The following is an 18,698-nucleotide window of genomic DNA, read 5'->3' on the forward strand; positions in this document are numbered from 1 at the left end:
ACCTGCCGTCCTCCAGGTGTACCTCCTGCGAGCTGGGCAAAGGGTCAAGACGTTCTTCTGCATTTGATTTGCCGGGAGCACCAGGCTCCGCGTGCTGGTGTGCACGGGGCAACGAAGCACCGCTGGGAGCCGACTGTGGAGGGCGGTGGACGGCAGCACCCACTTAGGGAGGTTTCCCGAGGCCACGCTGAGCGCTCCTTGCAGGCAGTGACCTTGGCTTGCGTCCCTGGCCTTGGCCTTCCCAAGCTCATGCACAGTGGGTGCGCAGTGGACCTGGCCAGCCGATTGAACAGAAGGTGGGCCCTGAGACCCCATACTCGTAATAGAGGAGATCGGAGAGCTAGCGAGCAGAGCCCTGCACCCGTGCTTACGGGGGCCCATCCGCACCCATCCCACCCGAGACTGCAGACATCTAAGATCTGAAGCTGCAGTCCCCCAGTGAGTGCTGATGACCTCTGAAGGTCCCGGCCCTACGCAGACCCCTCATCGTCTCCACCAAACTGGATCTTTCCCCTTTAATTCCCAGCCCAGCTTCGGTGGTTGTGACCCCCTCGGAATCAGCCGCCATTTTTCCTGCTGCACCAGCAGGGTCCTGGTTGAAACACCTTTCCCCTCTCTGCTGGCCCGTTTCACGGGAGGTCTGCCCCCTCCCATCCCCACCCTCTGCCCCCTCCTACCCCTTTGCTTGTCAACTTCTGACTCCTCATTTTCTCCAGAGTCAAGTCTGACCTTGAGCCTGGCACCCAGTGCCCCGACCCTCGCCTTCTCATCACTGGTACCATCTCCTTCTAGCGGGCTTTATCAACTCTGTCCCTCCCACGCAGTGAACTGTGGGCAATGAATGGAAGGGAGGGTGCGTGGGCGCTGTGAGTCATTGTCCGTCAGCTACTCAGAAATCAAAGGGCAGCAGATATGAGGCCACAGGTTCCAAGGCCCAGCCCAGCTGTGAGCACAGGGTGTGGCCTCCAGTGACCGTTGCCTTAAAACCTGGCGTCTGTCTTTATTGATTTACAGTCATTCATTCCGCCAGGAATGTGTGTCCCGTACAGCCTGGCTCCCGGGAGGACATGTGTAGTTTGCTGTGAGTGGGTGCAGGGCCTAGGGACGCCCAGAGAAAGCTGGCCATGGGACAGGGCCCAGGCAGTGTCCCTTGTCTGTCTGACCTCGACAGACGGGTGTCTGCTGCTAGTTTAGACGCCAGATGAGAAGCCCCGGTGGTCAGGTGGGACTGGAACTGGAATAACTTAAAAAAAAAAAAAAAGGAGAATTAAGAGGACTGTCAGTACTGTGCTACGGATATATTTTTAAACTTATAAGCGTTAACTTTTTAAAATTATAAGTTATGAAAGTTGTATTGACCCTAAGTGTTAAAGATTATAAATGCAACCTGACTGACGTTTCAGAAAATTTGGGAACTGACATGGAAATCACCAGCTAACCCACCACCCGGCCCGTCGCGGGCTGTTGGAGAGTGGCTGATACGGGGCTGTTGTTCTTGGGGCTGGGAGACCAAGGCGCTGGTCAGGCGAGCGGCTGAGGGCTCTGCCCCTCGTGTCGGGTGGGTGCTTCCTGCTCTCTGGGCTTGGATGGAGGTTTTGCTGTTTCTTTTTTCTGAGTTGCAGCGAGCAGCGTTATTTACTGGAAACATGCTTTCCACATGCCGGAGCATCTTGGGGCATGATTTGGTTAAGTAGAGATTACTTCAAGTCAAGAGCATCACACTAGGCTGGGGAACTTGCTTGGCCAGGATTCAGATCAGAGGATTTAGTTATTAGCTCTCTTTGAGAACACGTTGATTGGGCCAGGTGTGTTCCCAGCTTCGTCACGGCCTTACCGAGTTTGAGGGTGACCCAGCTACCGGGAGTCACCCTAAAGTCCTGGCTTCCCCAGAGCAAGATGGGACCCAGCCCTGCCTGCCTCACCCCCGCCCGGGAATACAAACACCGGTTCACAGTGACAATAATAAACAGAAACAAGGTCTGCTTTTTTTCAACTTCAGGAATAGTCAAAACTTGTTCGTATGGATGGAAACAGCCCAACTGTCTCAGAAACTGTGATGTTATCTTCCCATTGTCTATTTGGGGCCCCCCAACATAGTCCCCCAAACCCTTCTGGCTGTGTAGGGACCCCTCTTAGCAGGGGAAGAAGGAATACTTAGTGGGCACCGTACCAAAGCCTCTCCGGGCATCATCTGGAGGGAAACTCACAAGAACTGTTTGAGGTCAGTAGTGAGTTTATCATTCTCGTTAGCAGATGAAGAAATAGAGGCCCAGAGTGATGACTAATAGACTCGCAGACACACAGCAAGGAGTAGAACGGGTCCAGGGTGCCCCGAGGTGCTCTCTGCGGCCGTTTCTCCAGCCCACCTCGGTCCAGCCCATCTCGGAGGAGGCAGCATAGCGCTCTTATGGGCAGAGTCCCTCCCCAGAGTTCCAGATGTGGTCTAGCCAGGTTTGGTCAAAGCCAGGGAATACTGGGGCATTTTTGGTCCGCAGGAGAACTATGGAGGAAGGAAAAGGCTGGGGTTAATCCAGAGATGAGGCTTGGTGACTCAGAGGGCGCTCTGTCGGTGTCTCCTTTCCAACCATACCCTCCTCGTAGGAGCCAGCTCCCTGGCACACCGGGGGAGGATGTGCTGGGGCCAAGTGGACAGGAGGGCTGCCCGGCTGCTGTGTTCTAGCAGAAGGACAGGCCAGTGTGGCCCCTCCGTCCTCACACCCCGCCTGGGGAAATGGCTTGGGTTTGGGACCACCCATGGGAGGCTGGCTCTGCTCACCAGGCTAAACTTCCCGGAGCCTCCGCTGGTCGCCAACAGATGGGGATGATGCCCCCGCAGAACCGGCGTTTCTGGAGGGGGTGGGAGGTGGAGATTGTCTGCTGCACTGCTGGCATTTTGCGGCCCATCACCAGACCTGACCATGATCTAGATTTTCCTCTGTTAGGGGAAACCCACTCTGAAGCATTTCAATTTGATTGTACCGGCACACCTCAGAGATATTGCGGGTTTGGTTCCGGACCGTGGCCATAAAGTGAGTATCACAATAAAGTGAGTCACGTGAAGTTTTTGGTTTCCCAGTGAGTATAAAAGTTACGTTTACGCTATACTCCTGTCTATTAAGTGTGCAGTAGCATTATGTCTAAAAAACAATGGACATACCTTAATTAAAAATACTTTATTGCTAAAAAATGCTAACCATCACCTACGACGCAGGGTTGCCATGAACCTTCAATGTGTAAAAAATGCAGTAGCTTCGAAGTACCATCAAAACAAGGTCTGTCTATACTGGGAGGAATTTAAAAGGCCAGGTGAGCCATGTCTGTTCTCTTCGGACTTGCACGTTCTCTCTCCACTTTCGGTGTTCTGTGCTGAAAGCAGCAGAATGCGTCTTAAAGTTGTGGGTCTCAAGGTCTTGCTTAGGAGCTTATTCTGGGGAGTCTCTTTGCACTTGGGGTCAAGGGATGGTGCAGAGATGCTTAGTGGCGAGTGAGGAGGAAGCTCTGGTTGTCCTAACGCTCATCTCCCCTCAGTACTAAACGAAGGCCACCTACCAGTTTTCCACTGGCCCATTTCCTGAGGTTAGCTAGGGTAGGATGGGGCCCCCGCTAGGTCCGGGACACTGTCAGACACCACAGAGGTCTGAGAATGGACATGAGGACTGGGGGCTGGGGGCTCGGGGTCTTCAGCTCTGCGACCCTGGGCAGGTCTCCGCATGTGAGATTCTAGTGTGAGAGACCAGAATCACTCGCGGAGGGCAGAGGGCCCTCCAGGCTTAGAGTTCCCTCCCGGTGGGGTCCTCTCGGTCTGCAGAGAGAAAACTCGACTTAAGGCACTAGTCTGATATTTATTATTTCAATCCCCTGCCCCTTCCTGCAGATATTTTCCCCCAGAGCAGGGGGAGCCTGTCCGTGTTGAGGTGGGAGGATGGGAGGATGTCCTCCGTGCCTGTGAGGGCAGAGGCAGGAACATGGTGCGCGGGGTTCGCTTTCTTCTCTTAGGTTTGAGTATGAGGCCTTGGTGTCCGCTCGGGCAGGAGCGCACACAGCCAGGGCCCCCGTGGTTTGCTGGTGTCTCCACAGACCCTGCCCTTATCCTCACTGCCGCACCCTTGTCTCCCTCCACAGGGCAGGTGAGGCAGCTAGGATGCCTCTGCCGCCCCGCCAGGAAGCAGCCGTGTCATCTCTAGGGATGACAAGGAGACAGAGGAGGAATGGCCGGGACAGGGGGACATAACCGCCGGGGGTCGGGGGAGGCGCCAGCCTTTCCATCCATCCCTTTCTTTTGCTCTTCTCTGCCTGTTCTTTAATGAAACAGTTGTTGTTTTTGAGCAGGAAAGGGGGGAAAAGCACATACCGGAGGCTGATTTTTGTAGAGGAAGCACGTTTTCTGTGCTTTTTGAAGGCGAGGGAAGGAAACGCGTGAAAGGGGAGAGTGGAGGGGAAATGCGAACCAGTTCTCACTTTCTTAGCAGCGGCCCAAAGCGGTTCGCCGAGGAGGTCCCCTTGTCCTGAAAGGGAGCCACGAGACGTGCCCTTGAAGAGCCGCACTTGACGCGCCCGAGGATCCGGGTCCCTGGGTGGCGCGCCCACCCCACGGGGCCGCCGTTGTCGCCGCCGCAGGACTCCCCTTGAGGGGAGGGGCTTGTGAGCTCAGGCTGGGAGTCGCCTTGAATTCTGTAGCCAACTAAGACATTTTGGCTTAATTGGCTGGACTAGATGACCTCCCGTGAGGTCAGGGGACTCATGGTACAGGTTCACTGAGGTTGATTTACTATGACTTTGGTGAGACACAGAGGGGTGTGGGGGACAAAACCTGGAGTGGGAACACAGCCCTACAGTCCTGTGTCCTCTAGGAGGAGGTCATTCCTGCTGCTGGACTGTCCTCGCCGATCCAGCTCCCAACATGTGGCACCTTTAATCTGACTCTTGCCCCAAGGATGTCCCCGGGTTAGGTGAGGTGCCTCTGCTCGCTGGCTCTGCAGTCTTCTGCCCCCTCACCCCACATCCCTGGATCCCCTGGGGACTTGGTTTCCCCTGTGTCCTGTGCCCCATCCTGCGCTCCCTCATCGTCTGAGGAACAGGCCCTACTGCCATCAGTGAGATGGACTCATGGGGCTCCTGGGTGTCGTCAGGAAGTACTGAAATGCGACCAGTGCCCTTCGAGGCCCACTGTGTCCTGTTGCCCTCCCGGGTGTGGGATGGAGCAGGAGCCGGCTGAGCGGGGAGGGGTGGAGGCGGATGGTCTTGAGAGTTTGGATTTGCCCAAGGGCTGTGCTTGTGCGGGGCCCACGTGCGAGGCCGGCCTCTAGAGATGATCCCTGGGCCTCCAGGGCCAGCATGACTGGTGTCCCTGCCTTCCGACCAGGAGAGAGAGCGAAGCATGGAGTTTTCTGCAGATGAGAGCTGGCGACAGCTTACTGATATCAGAAGCTCCTTAAACTCAAGCAAGAGGGCTTCCCTGGCGGCGCAGGGGTTAAGAATCCGCCTGCCGATGCAGGGGACACGGGTCCCATCCCAGGTGTGGGAAGATCCCACATGCCGCGGAGCAACTAAGCCCGTGCGCCACAACTACTGAACCTGCGCTCTAGAACCCGTGAGCCACAACTACTGAGCCCACACGTCACAACTACTGAAGCCCACGCGCCCTAGAGCCCGTGCTCCCCAACAAGAGAAGCCACGACAATTAGAAGCCTGCGCACCGCAACGAAGAGTAGCCCCCGCTCGCTGCAGCTAGAGAAAGCCCGCGCGCAGCAACGAAGACCCAACACAGCCAGAAATCAAAACAAAAAAATAAATAAATTTATTTTTTTAAAAAAAGAATTGCATTAAAAAAAGCTCAAGCAAGAGTCTTTTTTGTTACCAGAAGCAAAGTGCTTTTGAAAGTGCTTTAGGTGGTTCTTGGAAACACCTTGGCACTTGGCGTCACAGAGCCATGGATGGGTGTGACCGGCCTGTGGCGGATCTTCTGTGTGATGGGGATGGAGGGGTGAAGACAGGAGTCATTTGCCCGGAGTGTTTGGTGACCCCCACTGCAGACTCTGGGGCTGGGAATGAGGGTGTATCTAGCCAGCAGATGGACCCTCCACGCTCAGCTCCCAGGGACCCCAGATTTTGGCCCCTGTGTCCCTCGCTCGGATCTGGTGATACCTGATCAAGATCAGGGTCAGGCTGTGCCTCTGCAGGAGCACCGTCGGTAGAGGCGTGCTCTCATGGTGGGTGTGTCCCATCGAAGGCCACGGTCGCCCAGGCTGGCATGGCCAGCCGGCTCTGTCGCAGACTTGCTGTTTTCCCTTTTATAACAAATAAGGGACAATTCTTTGAGGCTATGTGAATCTTCTCCAAAGAGTGACAGGGGCAGAATGGTGGATCACGGCTCTCCTCTGTGAGTTCCCATAATGAGTAGAGGCTAAAAGCTTCCACGATCTCTGTACCCCGCCCCCTCCACCTGTCTCCTGCCGCCCTCTCCTGCCCTCGTCCCTCCAGGTCAGGAGGTGCCTTGAGACCATGCAGGCATCTACGTCTCATCAGACCCACAGTGTGTTCATTTAGCTATTTATTTCTATCAGTAGGACTCATGAATTCCTATTTAATTGAATGGGTTATAATCAATGTTATCACTGTTTATTTCGATGTTCAAGTTGTCCCCAGTTTGGCCAGGGGCAATTTCTGCAAGGCCACTCCAGTCCCCTGGTGATGCAGCCCCGTCATTCTGGGAGCATTCCTTTACCCTCTGGCAAAAACAAACAAAAAAAACATTGCAGGTTCATTTGTAGTATCCCTGGCTCAGATCTGAAACCAGCCGTGTCTCCAAGGAGCCCTGATTTCTTTTACTGGGAAACATTACTTTAAAACCGGGACGTGGGTGCTGGATGTAACCACTACTGTTGGGGGCCGCTTCAGGCCACCCACCACGGACAAAGCTGGGGAGTGTATATATGCGTGTGTGTATATGGGTGCATGCTTGTGCATGGGTGTGTGTGCATGTGCGTGTGCACATTTGCATCAGTTTTGATTTCTGTCAGTATCTGTGTCTCTACGTTGAAACCACGAGTTACACCAGCATCCGATTCCAGTCCCCCAACACAGCAATCACTGTCATTTTCTTCCTTTCCGTGTTAGTAAACCCCTTCACCACCAGGTGGTCCCCAGGACACAGGGTGTTCATGTGGTTCCTTCCCGCTCACCGCTAGAGATTCCCGCTGCCCTCGGGGTCAGGCCCTGGCTTGCACTGAGGGTCCCCTTCCTCTCCACTCCTCCCGGGACCGAGCTCACCACCCCCATGCCCGCCCTTAGGATGCGGCCTCTGCCCGCCTGCCTGGGGTCCACGCCCCGAACGCACACTGTGCTTCAGTTCACGCAAACACCCTGCCTTATGCACAGTGCTTGGTCCCCCGGCTCTTTTCCTGTCCACTTCTCCTCCAGGTCTCAGCCCACCCGTCGCCCGTTTTCCCGAAAGTCCCCTGAGTGGCTCAGTGCCCCCTCATAACGCCACATGCAGATATTTCTGCCATCAGGTAAAGAGGAGTCGTTCGTCACCAGAGTCCCCGTGGCGCCAGGCACACACAGGCTGCTCGTCAGCGTTCCGGGATGGCTGGGTGAGTGTGTGACGAGGGGCCGTGTGGCAGCAGCCCTCCCTCCGCTCAGTCGGACGAGAACCCCGGGGTCCTGGATGGGCCAGCCTTGCATCCCGTGTTAGGGTCGGTCTCACCGCAGGGCTTCTGTCCCCAGTCCAGTCTGGGTTCCCAGCCCGGGTTGATGATGCAGCCCCGAGGCCTGGCGTTGGAGCTTTGCCCGCACGGTCTGGACCCGGGCCCCCTGAAGTCCGTCCTGAGCACAAAGAACCTCCTTTGTCGCTGGGGACTCGGTGCAGCCGCAAGGCAGAGGCAGGCGGTCCGGCCCGTGAGAATCAGGGAGGACCGCCGTCTTACCAGGGGCAGGCCAGGCTGGCAGCACAGTAGTGGGTGAGTCCGGAGAGGCTAGAGTACTGGCTCCGTACCTGCCCTGGTTCCTGGGGTCCCCTGGGGCCCCTAGGCTGAGCTGGCCTCAAACCCTCACACTTCAGCTTGCCTCTGAGGGACGCAGAGCAGGAGAAGCCTGGGGGTGGGTGGGGCCGGCTGGTGCAGGAGGGTGGAGGGTTAGGGGGCTAGAGAGGGGGCCGGCTGGCAAAGCGGGGCGTCTGACAGGGGTCCCAGTTTTGTATTTGGGGAAGTTCGCTTGGGCTGGGGTGGTCTGGGCTGTAGCCCAACGACTGTCTCTGGTCCCTGGTTCTCACTTTGTTGTCATTATCTGTGAGGTGTGGTCGCATGCATCTGATGGGTTATTAGTAATAAAGTGTGGGAATCTTCTGAACGATGTACCTTTTAATCAAGTGAGAGGAGATTCGGATGTCCCCTGTGGAAACACCTGTTTGTCTTCCAGTCTGGCAGCCACGGGCCTAGGAGCTCAGGACCATCATTTCCAGGGGCCCCATGGAGTGTGGAGCCCGGTCCTCGAGTTCAAGGAGCTTTATCATTCTGGGAGTTACCTGTTCTTTGCTGGGATTCAGGTTCCTTCTGCTGGTTCCATGGGTGAGACTGGTGAGAGATCCAGCTGACGTCTGGAAGAAGTGTTTGCACCGTGCGCCCCCAGACAGCAGAATCATGTGCTTCTAGCTCAGCTTGCAGACACGGCTCTGGGCTCCATCTTGTGTTAGATGTTGGGGACTCAAATGAATCTGATACAGATGTGCGTTCTTAGGGATCCTGCAGTCACATGGGGGTGAGGGACACCTATGAAGAAATAGCCCTGAGAGATGTTTGCAAAAACTAAAGTTTAACTACTCTATAGGAAAAGTGAATAATAATGAATGAATCTAGAAAATGAATTAACGAACAAACGAACAAATGACTATAGAGACAGATGAATAATCATCTTATCTGAAGGATGGAGGGAAATGAGAATGAATGGGTGGCTGCCAGGCAAGGAATCAGAATGGTGTGTTCCTGTTGTTTTGTGTGTGTGTGTGTGTGTGTGTGTTTGAAAGTTGAAGAGCAGCTTTGCTATTCCACCCCAGAAATGGAAAGATGGGTATTCAGTGCCAGAACCTGAGAGGTTAATGCTGGCCTTTGAATTGATGGCTGGAATTCGCACATGTGTTAACCATAAAGGCCCAGGTCTAGCCCACCCAGACTGCTCTCCGAAGCTAAGACATTTGGAGTTGCAAGCGGAGTTGAAGATCTGAAGTGTTACACCAACACAGGTCATTAGTATCGCACCCTGGGCTGGGCGTGGAGGCCGGCCAAGCCACTAGGGCACACAGTTCCGCTATGGCTGAGGCCATACAGCTCCCGAGGCCATGTGCTACTGTGCATGGACCTCCTCTACAGGACCCCACGGAAGGGAGGACGTGGCCTCAGCTGAACATGTCCACGATCAAGGGAGCCTTTCCCAGGAGTGGGTTGCCAGAGCTTTCCATGGTGGAAAGCTTAGATCCACTGCTCCACGACCCCAGCCCAAGACAAGTCAGTCCTGTGGGGTCTGACAGGCATCGAAACAGGGCCATTCTGTCTGTGGATCATGCCCACCCACCCCTCTGGGCTGTCCTTCAGGCGAAGTGACCCTTCCACTTTCCAGGTGTCTGACTACCTCTTCGTGTGACACCTGGACCCCACCATCCCAGTCACCTCCATCTCCTTAAAAAAGCATTAAGAACAGGCTTTTCATTTCCTTCTAAAATCACAGACCCAGAGAGGAAAACGGGTTGTGCTTTGCTGGGAGCTGGATGGCACTCTGGATGGGAAGGGGACGGAGGGGTGCGGTGGATCCCAGACCCCAGGTGTGCCAGGCGCCATAACCGTTCACTTTGAGCTTGCTGGGACCTCTACCTGGTTCTCAACCCTCTTTGGCAAGGCTGCTAATGCTTGCTTTCCTTAGTTGAAGAAGCAAATTGGAAAAAGGCCTTTCTGCATGAGAGTTTTCCTTCTTTGCACTCCAAAGCCACTGTTTGCTAGCAGTGTAGATTACCAGTGATACTGACCATTACAGATACAGGTTTACTGGACAGTATACAAGATTTTAAAATCCCCGAAGGCAAAGAGCCTGCGGGTTTTGATTTTAAGTCCCAGGGCCTGCATTCTTGGAGAGGTCTGAAATCCTAGTCAAGCTGTACTCCAGCCAGAGGCGGGGGTAAATCCAGTGGGAGGGCGGAGGGCGACGGAGGGCAATGGAAGGTTTGCCCCCCAGCCCTGCCCTAGGAGGCGTTTCTTCTCCACTTTTCCCGGGTTTGGCTGAGAAGCCTTTTGCCTCCTCTCTGGAGCTGCGTCTGGGGTGGGGGAGGGAGGGCTAATTCGTGTCAGATGGAGGGGCGCCGGGGGACCGTGCGCTCACTCTTCTGGCTTTTGTTCCCGGCATCTGACTTCTGACGGCAGAGTGGACTTGGAGTTGGCGGCCGGTTCTTTCCGGGGCTCACGGGGTCGAACTTTTCCTGACGCCGAGGCGCAGGGGCTCAGGAGGCATACCTGCCTGGCACCGCCGCCGGAGAGGTGTCCGCGCCTGCCTCTGCCTTCCTCGCCCGGCCCGGCTCTCCGCGGGCCAGGGCGGCCATGCGGCTGCGCGCCCTGACACCCGGGCCGCCTGGAGGGTGCGCGCGCGGGGCGCGGGTGCGCCGGCACCGGCGCCAGGTGAGTGGGAGCCCCGAGACGGGGGAGGGGCGCTGGAGCAAGGGTCAGGGTGCTGGGAGCAGCGACGCGGGCGCGCCGGGCGCTGGGACGGGGTGGGGGCACTTTTGGGTTGGTGTGCGCGTGTGCTTGTGTGTGCCCGCGTACCCCAGTCTGAGTGCCGACGTGCAAGTGTGTACGGGTGCCCGTGCACTCTTGTTTGCGCGTGCACGTTCGTTCACTCCTGTGCCCTTGTCTCTGCGCGTGCTCATGTGTCCGCGAGTGCGCGTGTGTCCTTGTTTGTGCGCGCGTGTGCACTTCCGCGCGCGTGTCCCCCCGCGTGTGCCCTTGTATGCGCGTGTTACTTGCGCAGGAAAGGAAGAGAGAGGGAGAGCAGGGCTTTGCCTGGTGGGAGGCCGGCGGCGCCCTGGTGAGCCCACATGGGGTGGGGGACAGTTCTGGCTTAATTTTCTGATTCAACTCCCTCTTGAACACACTTCCTTGGACTCCTTTCCTGGAATGGAAGTAGGACATTGGCAATTTCGCGGACTCGCTTCGTAGCCTGTGTTTCTTGCAAAGGAAGAGGGTGCTTAGCTCTATGGGTATGTGAGGGTGCACTAGCATTGTTGCAGAAATGTAAGTTAACCAGAGCCATGTAACGATACCTGGTCCTGGGACGGTCCTCCATGGCGTTTGAATTAAACAGAGCAGATGCCGGGAGGCGGCTCCTTACTAGGTTCAGCAGTCCTTTCTCTGAGTCTAATAATTAGGCATTTATTGCATTCGTCTTCCCGGAAATTTATGTAAGGTTCTGAGGAGTGAGAGTTTGTCAAAATGTCAGCTACTTCACATCACTTTGAGTTGTGCTGCATTCTGTTTTTAGTTTAACAAACACTATTGCTGGGAAGCTTAGGGACAGTGTGTGGTATGCAGAGGGTGTCCCTGAACCCTGGGTCCTGTGGCTGCTGGTGGGTGGAAACATCTCTGAGCAGGAACACCCCAGAGGTTTGAGGTCCACTCTGCCTATGCAGGAAGTTTTTTTCGCGTTTAACTTCAGAGTCAAGTTGCTTGGTGTTTTTGCTCAGTATCTGCCCCCCCCCCCAGAATGCTACTGAAAGCTTCCAGGTATGAAAACCCACACCTAAATCCTCTTTCCTGGAAGGAAAATATAGCTGGATTGTGCTAATTTAGCCTTTGTGTGGGTAACTGTTGCTTCCGGAACATTAGCCCAGAGAACCTAGCAGAGAGGTCTGTGAGGTTTTGCATTTTCGCAGAGCAGAAGGTTACCCTTCTGCGCTGCTGTGGAGCACTTAAACTCGCTCAATTCTGCAGAGATTTTTCTTTCTAAAAAGAGACCTCACAATCAAGACCGGCACTAATTACCCTGAACCCCTCAGGGAGTCCTTGTGGAACCCGCAGCCTTGCTCTCTACCCTTCCAACTGCCTGCTCCTAACAATTAAATGCAATTTAGATTCCTGAACTGAGCCTGCTAAATGCTGCAGCATTTTGGCCTCCCCCACCCCTTCCCCCCTCCCCCACCCCTTCCCCCCTCCCCCCTCCCCGTCTCCCCCCTCCCCCCTCCCCGTCTCCCCCTCCCCCCTCCCCGTCTCCCCCCTCCCCCCTCCCCGTCTCCCCCCTCCCCCCTCCCCGTCTCCCCCCTCCCCCCTGCACTCACTGGCCCCGCCTCTTTGGGAGAAATGAAAGCACAGTATCAGGTGAAAACAAAGGCAGTCTAATCCTGTCTAGGCTCACTTCACAATGGAGATGTTATGTACAGATGAAGCGTGAGCAGATGTTATTACACTATCTGAAATGAATTCCTCCGCCATCCAGCCATTGAAATGGCTTCGGCCTCCCTACAGCACCTCTGCTGTTTCCTTCCTCCAGGCTTCTAGCTGTCGCCCAGCCCGCAAGACTATCACAGGAACACAGTGCCTCTTTCTCCCTCGTTATAATAAAGGTATTTGCAAGGAATAAAAGGTCACAGTCTACCCCGCTGGCCCACAGAATACGGCCAGTTCATTCAGTCAACAAATATTAATTGAGGGTCCGTGGTTCACTGTCTGCCAGGCACTGTGCAGGGGCCTCGTAAGACACATGGATAAGCGCCTGGTGTCCTGCCTCTAGGAAATGACACAGGAGAGAAGGCGTGTAAACAAGTAACTGAAATATGAGGGAGGGGGCGAGTACGTACCAGCTGCGGGATTACGATAGAGGGCTGTGTTTGTCAGCTACTTGAATGCTGACTCCTGTCTGAGCATGAGACCCGGGTGGAGACTGGGTCTGAGCCCATATCCCTTATCTGTTGGCTGTGTGGTCTTGATCTTGCATGCTGGTGCCCCGTTTGTTGAGCAGTGGTTACAGCACAGAAGGGCCCTGCCAGTGTCATGAACTTCATGATAGCGGTACCTTCGTCCCTCTTTTATAGGCATGGAGTACAAGAGCCCTGCTATCAAACAGTATACCGTCTCTTGAGAAAACCAGAAACAGACATGTGAACAAGCACGTAATAACAGTGCCTTACCACGTAGGAGGAATAGCTTCTTATAGTGTGGTCCATTATGTCGTGGAGGCTCTCAGTCCCAGATGCAGCTCAGAATCCCTGGAGGAGATTTGAAAAAATTTGTCGTCTGGTCCCACCTCCAGATAATCTGTTTTAATTGGTCTGGGGTGGAGCTTAGGCACCGCTGTTTTAAAAACTCTGCCCAAGTGATTCCCATAGACGGCCAGCGTTCATAACTGGTACCTGCCGTAGCATTTGACTATTTACAGTAGCTTGGTTAATAGGTAGGAGGGGGCGGTATCCTTTCCCTTGAAGAGAGGTATGACTTGCCCTGGGTCATAGAGCTCGTACTGCAGGTGGCAGAACCGGCGAGAAGACTGCTGCTTGGGGCAGGACACTTTGCCTCCTTTGACAGGCTTGACAAGATCAACACCAGGGGATATGATTGAGTGATGAGACTGCTGTAGGATCCCTGAGGAACTTGAAGTGGTCAGGAAGGACTTGGGGGAGGGTGGGACTAGAAATGGTCACAACAGAAAACTAGAAGTTACCAGCATTCTCGACAATTTGAATAGCAGGGGAAAGTTTGGGGATGGGCAAAGCATGCTTTAAAGTTGGAATGGCATGTCGGAAAGGGTTCTCTGCCAATTCCAGTCCATTAGTAGTTGCACGTGGGGTTCTCCTTGTCAGCCGTTGGTCAAGGAATACGGGGTTGTGGTCTGTGTGCTGCGTATTTGCTTTTCCTTTTATCAGTATCAGAGGAGCGTTTGCTTTGTTGAAAATTAGGATTCAAGGTGTTCATTCAGTACCTCATGTTTATTAGTTATGTAGAATCCCAAGAACATACTTTCTTTGAAACTCTTTAGTTTAATGTTTTCATACTAAAGACACATTTTCAAAATATAATAGAAAACATCACACTGTACACTTAAATATGTGCAGTCTTCAAAGTTGTTTTGGGAGTTTTAAGTGCTTTGCATTTAAATATGAATTTTAGAATCAGTTTGCCAATTATAAAAAAAGAACCTTCTGGGATTTTGATTGAGATTTTGTTGAATCTATAGATTCTATGGGAAGAATTGTGTCTTAATTACATTGAGTCTTCTGACCCATGAACATGGTATATCTCTCCATCTATTTATATCTTCTTTAATTTCTTTCCACAGTGTTTTGTAGTTTTTAGTTTAGAGGTCTTTTGCAGTCTTGTTAGATTTATCCCTAAGTATTTCATATTTTTCATACTAATATAAATGGTAATATTTTTCGAATTTCAATTTCTGGATGTTTATTGCTGGTATGTAGAAATACAATCAGCTTGTACATTCCTTGATCTTGTATCCTTCATCTTTGCTAAACTCACTTGTTAGTTCTGGAGCTTCTTCATAGATTTCATCAGCGTTTTCTCCATAAGCAGTGATGTCATCAGTGATTAAAGACAGTTTTTACTTTCTCCTTCCCAAACTGGATACCTCTTATTTACTTTTCTTGCCTGATTGCACTGATTAGAACTTCTGGGACAGGGTTAAATAGAAATATTGATTGCAGAAAACCTTGCCTTGTTTCAGATCTTAAAGGGAATGCATTTAGTCTTTCATCGTTAAGTATGATGTTTGCTGTAGGTTTCACATAGACAATTTTATGAAGTTGAGGAAGTCCCTTGTTATTCCTATTTGGCTTTTTTACCAGGAAATGGAAGTTAGATTTTATAAGAGGTTTTTTGTTGTTGTTGTTGTGTTTTGTTTTGTTTTAGTTAATTGATTGACATTTGAATGTAAAACCAACCAAACTTGCATTCTTGGGAGAAACCCAGTTAGCTGTGATGTATCAACTTATGCACTACTTAGAAGTGTGTTATTTAGTTTCCAAATACTTGGGGAATTTTACTGAGATCTTTCTGTTTCTGATTCCTAATTTAATCCCATTGTGGTCAGAGAACACATTTAGTGTGACTTGAATACTTTTAAATTTATTTAGACTTGTTTTATGTCCCAGAATATGGTCTACCTTGCTAAATATTCCATATGCATTTGAAAACAATGTGTATTCTGCTGCTGTTAGGTCAAATGTTCTATAAATGTCAATTAGGTCAAGTTTTTGATAATATTGTTCAAAGCTTATGTATCCTTGCTCATTTTCTGCAATAATTATCAATTATTATTATTGATAAAAATAATTATTAATTATTGAGAAAGGGTATGTTAGTTTCCTAGGGCTGCCATAATAAAATAACACAGGTTGGGTGGCTTAAACAACAGAAATTTATTTTCTTACAGTTTAGGAGGCTGGAAGTCCCAGATCAAGGTATTGACAGGTTTGGTTTTTCCCAAGGCCTCTTTCCTTAGTTTGTAGATGGTCACCTTCTCACTGTGTCCTCACATGAACTTTCCTCTGTGTGCAAAGCTTCCCTAGTGTCTCTTCTTCATATAAGGACACCAGCCCTCTTGGGTTAGTTTCCTACCCTTATGGCCTCATTTAATGTTGATTACCTCTTGAAAGGCCCCATCTTCAAATAGGGTCACATTGGAGCTTAGGGCTTCAATATATGAAATTTTGGGGGACACAGTTCAGTCTATAACAAGGGGTAATGAAATTTCAGACTGTGTATGTTTGCCTATCTCTGTTTGCAATTCTGTCAGTTCTTGTTTCATATGTTTTGAAAGTTTTGTTATTAGATACATAACTGTTCAGGTTTGTTATATTCTCTTGTTGCTTTTACCCTTTCATCATTATGCAGTGCCTTTCTATATCATTGGGAATGTTCTTTAATCTAGAATCGACTTTGTTATTAATATAGTCATTTCAGCTTTCCTTTGATTAACATTATCATTGTATATTTTTTCTATCCTTTGTCTTTTTTGAAAAAAAAATAATCTGATAATCCCTGCCTTTTAATTAAGAGATTTAAACTATTTACATTAATGTGATTACTAATATGGTGAGGTTTAAATCTATCATCTTGCTACTTGTTTTCCATTCCTCTCACCTGTTCTTTATTACAGCTTTTTCTCTTTTTTTTATCATTTTAAGTTAATTGAACTTTTAAAATAACTTTGTTTTATCTTCTTTGTTGTATTATTACCTATAACTCATTATTTTAGTAGTTGCTTTAAGGTTTATATTATACTTTTTTAGCTTGTCACAGTCTACCTTCAAGTGATAGTGTTGTTACTTCACGTATATTATGAGAGTCTTACTGTAGTATACTACCATTTCTCCTTTCCTGAGTTTTGTGCTATTTTATCATAAATTTTACTTCTACTTATGTTAAACCTCACATCACATCATTATTAGTTTTTGTTTAAACAGTTAATTTTCTTTTAGTGAGTTTTAAGTAATAAGTGAAAAATCTTACATATTTGTCCATGTAATTACCGTTTCTAGTGGTCTTCATTCTTTTGTGTAAAACTGTATTTCCATCTGATATCATTTTCCTTTCGCCCAGTCTGTCTTTAACATGTCTTGTGTACGTGTCAGCTGGTGATAAATTATTTCAGCTTTCAGCTTTTGTATATCCTAGGAAGTTTGTTTTTTGGCGGTAGGCCTCTCACTGCTGCGGCCTCTCCCGTTGCGGAGCACAGGCTCTGGACGCGCAGGCTCAGCGGCCATGGCTCATGGGCCCAGTGGCTCCGCGGCATGTGGGATCCTCCCAGACCGGGGCACGAACCCGTGTCTCCTGCATCGACAGGAGGACTCTCAACCACTGCGCCACCAGGGAAGCCCCAGCCTGAATTCTTAACTCCTTTCCTTCAATCCATGTAGTACGCTGGTTCCCCCTTCCCTCTCTGCATCCTGGAAGCTTTCTCCATGTAGGAGTTTGGGGCATTCGTAGAGCTCACCTAATTTTTTTCCTGCCTCTGAGGCACTAGATAGGTTGATTTACCTGTTCATGAACACCCTATGAAGAGAATCATTCACTGTGTGCTCGTGTCTGACTTCTTTCATTTAGCGTAATAATGCTTTTGATGTTCATCCGTGATGTTACATGTATGAGTAGCTTGCTCTTGTGTATACCCAAATGATATTCCATTTTATGAATATACCGTGGTTTGTTTATCCAGGCTCCTTGTGATGGGCATTTGGGTTACTTCCTGTTTGGGGCAGTTTTAAATAAGGTGGCTCTGATCGTTATTGCACGTGTCTTTGTGGACGTATGTATCTTGGTGTCTGTAAGAGTGGAATTGCTGAGTCATAAGATTGGTGTAGGTTTAAAAATATGTATAAGAAATCGTCAAGCCGTTTTCCAAAGTAGTTGTACCATTTGTCTCCCATTCTCGGTAACGTGTCATCTTAATGAATTTGAGCTATTCTGGTGTGAGTCATGGCCTCTGTGAGTCCATGTGGATACAGGTTACGCTAGAATACACTGTCACGTATCAGCAAATGGGAATATGATTGGTGTTTGGTTTCGAAGGCAAATTGAATTTTTATAAGATCCTCAGCAACCGCTGTGAGCCTTGACTCTACAAACACGGATTTGGTGCGTGTGTGTTTCCCCTCGTCCCAGTGCCGGTGTGTGTAATGGGTTCAGTTCTGTACCAGGTTTAAGGAGGAGCTGCTATCTTGTCACCCTGGTCTGGTGACAGCTTCTCCTCAGTACAGCAGTTCAGAGAGGCTAAGTGGCCAGGAAGGCCAGTTGGTTAGTGACCTCTGCTATAATTGTGCTGTTTGCTGATCGTTTCTTCCAGAGGAAGAAGCGTTAAGATTCTGGGAATCTTATGGATTCCCAGAATGTGGATTCCTTTGTCACAGAAGCAGTGGCTGTAAGCCTGCAGTTTGTAAGCTAATACGCAATCACATAAGCCCTTCACCCAGGCGATTATGAACTGGTAGCGTGTGGGCCGCCACCAGGGCCCTGGCACCGGGCGTGCTGACGGGGCATCCCAGGCCCCTGGGATCCCAGCCTTGGCAGGGTGCTGTCTTGTTCTTTTCTGTTTGCCTGGTCAAGTTCCTGTTTCAACCCTTCACCAACTCGGCTGGATTTATCATCTCCTGAAAGGGAAAAGAAAGAGCAAACGGACGACGAATGGAAGAGCTGACACTTTCTCTCTCTACTTTTTCAGCCAGAAGAATTAACTTCGAGTCTGCACAGTTTTAAGAACAAGGCCTTTAAAAAAGCCAGAGTCTGTGGGGTTTGCAAACAGATTATCGAAGGTCAAGGGATTTCATGCCGAGGTGAGTCCGCGTTTATCGTTCCCATGTTGATGAAACCGAAGCAAGTAAACAAACAAAAAACCAAAATGAAACCTTCTTGCAGGAGTTTCCAAAAGTTAAATCGCGGAATTCCCCATCTCAGCCTGAGTTTCCCCCTGTCCTCACTGGACCGGGACTGACCATATTTACACAGATATGCACTCAGGAGAAATGTTTCCAGCAAGAGCAAAGCTAGTCCTGTGGGAGAGGGCGCAGCAATGAGTGGCTCATGACGTACCTTCCGTCTGCCCTGTAGTGTCGGGAGCTCGGGTTTTTCTACTTTCTGATCCCTTACCAGAGTTTACAGATGAAAACTTTCGGCTCTTTTGAGTGAGGGTCATCGCGTTCCTGCCCTTTCAGCGTGTGGTCAGGC

At 50.8% G+C, this 18,698-nt stretch overlaps 1 protein-coding gene across 4 annotated transcripts in view; it reads left to right on the forward strand.

Moving 5' to 3' along the window:
• Window positions 1–18,698, forward strand: part of TNS3 (tensin 3) — a 228,205-nt gene that overhangs the window by 26,258 nt on the left and 183,249 nt on the right. For 2 of the 4 annotated variants that reach the window (XM_067745696.1, XM_067745697.1), the window contains exons 1-2: window positions 10,344–10,655; window positions 18,196–18,307. In XM_067745696.1, the coding sequence (XP_067601797.1) occupies window positions 10,578–10,655; window positions 18,196–18,307 (190 nt within the window). In that variant the 5' untranslated portion in view covers window positions 10,344–10,577. Of the gene's footprint in view, window positions 1–10,343; window positions 10,656–18,195; window positions 18,308–18,698 lie in introns of those variants that run through there. The other 2 variants (XM_067745699.1, XM_067745698.1) reach the window with 1 other exon arrangement.

Source organism: Pseudorca crassidens, chromosome 8 (genome assembly GCF_039906515.1).
Source record: "Pseudorca crassidens isolate mPseCra1 chromosome 8, mPseCra1.hap1, whole genome shotgun sequence".
NCBI lineage: Eukaryota > Metazoa > Chordata > Mammalia > Artiodactyla > Delphinidae > Pseudorca > Pseudorca crassidens.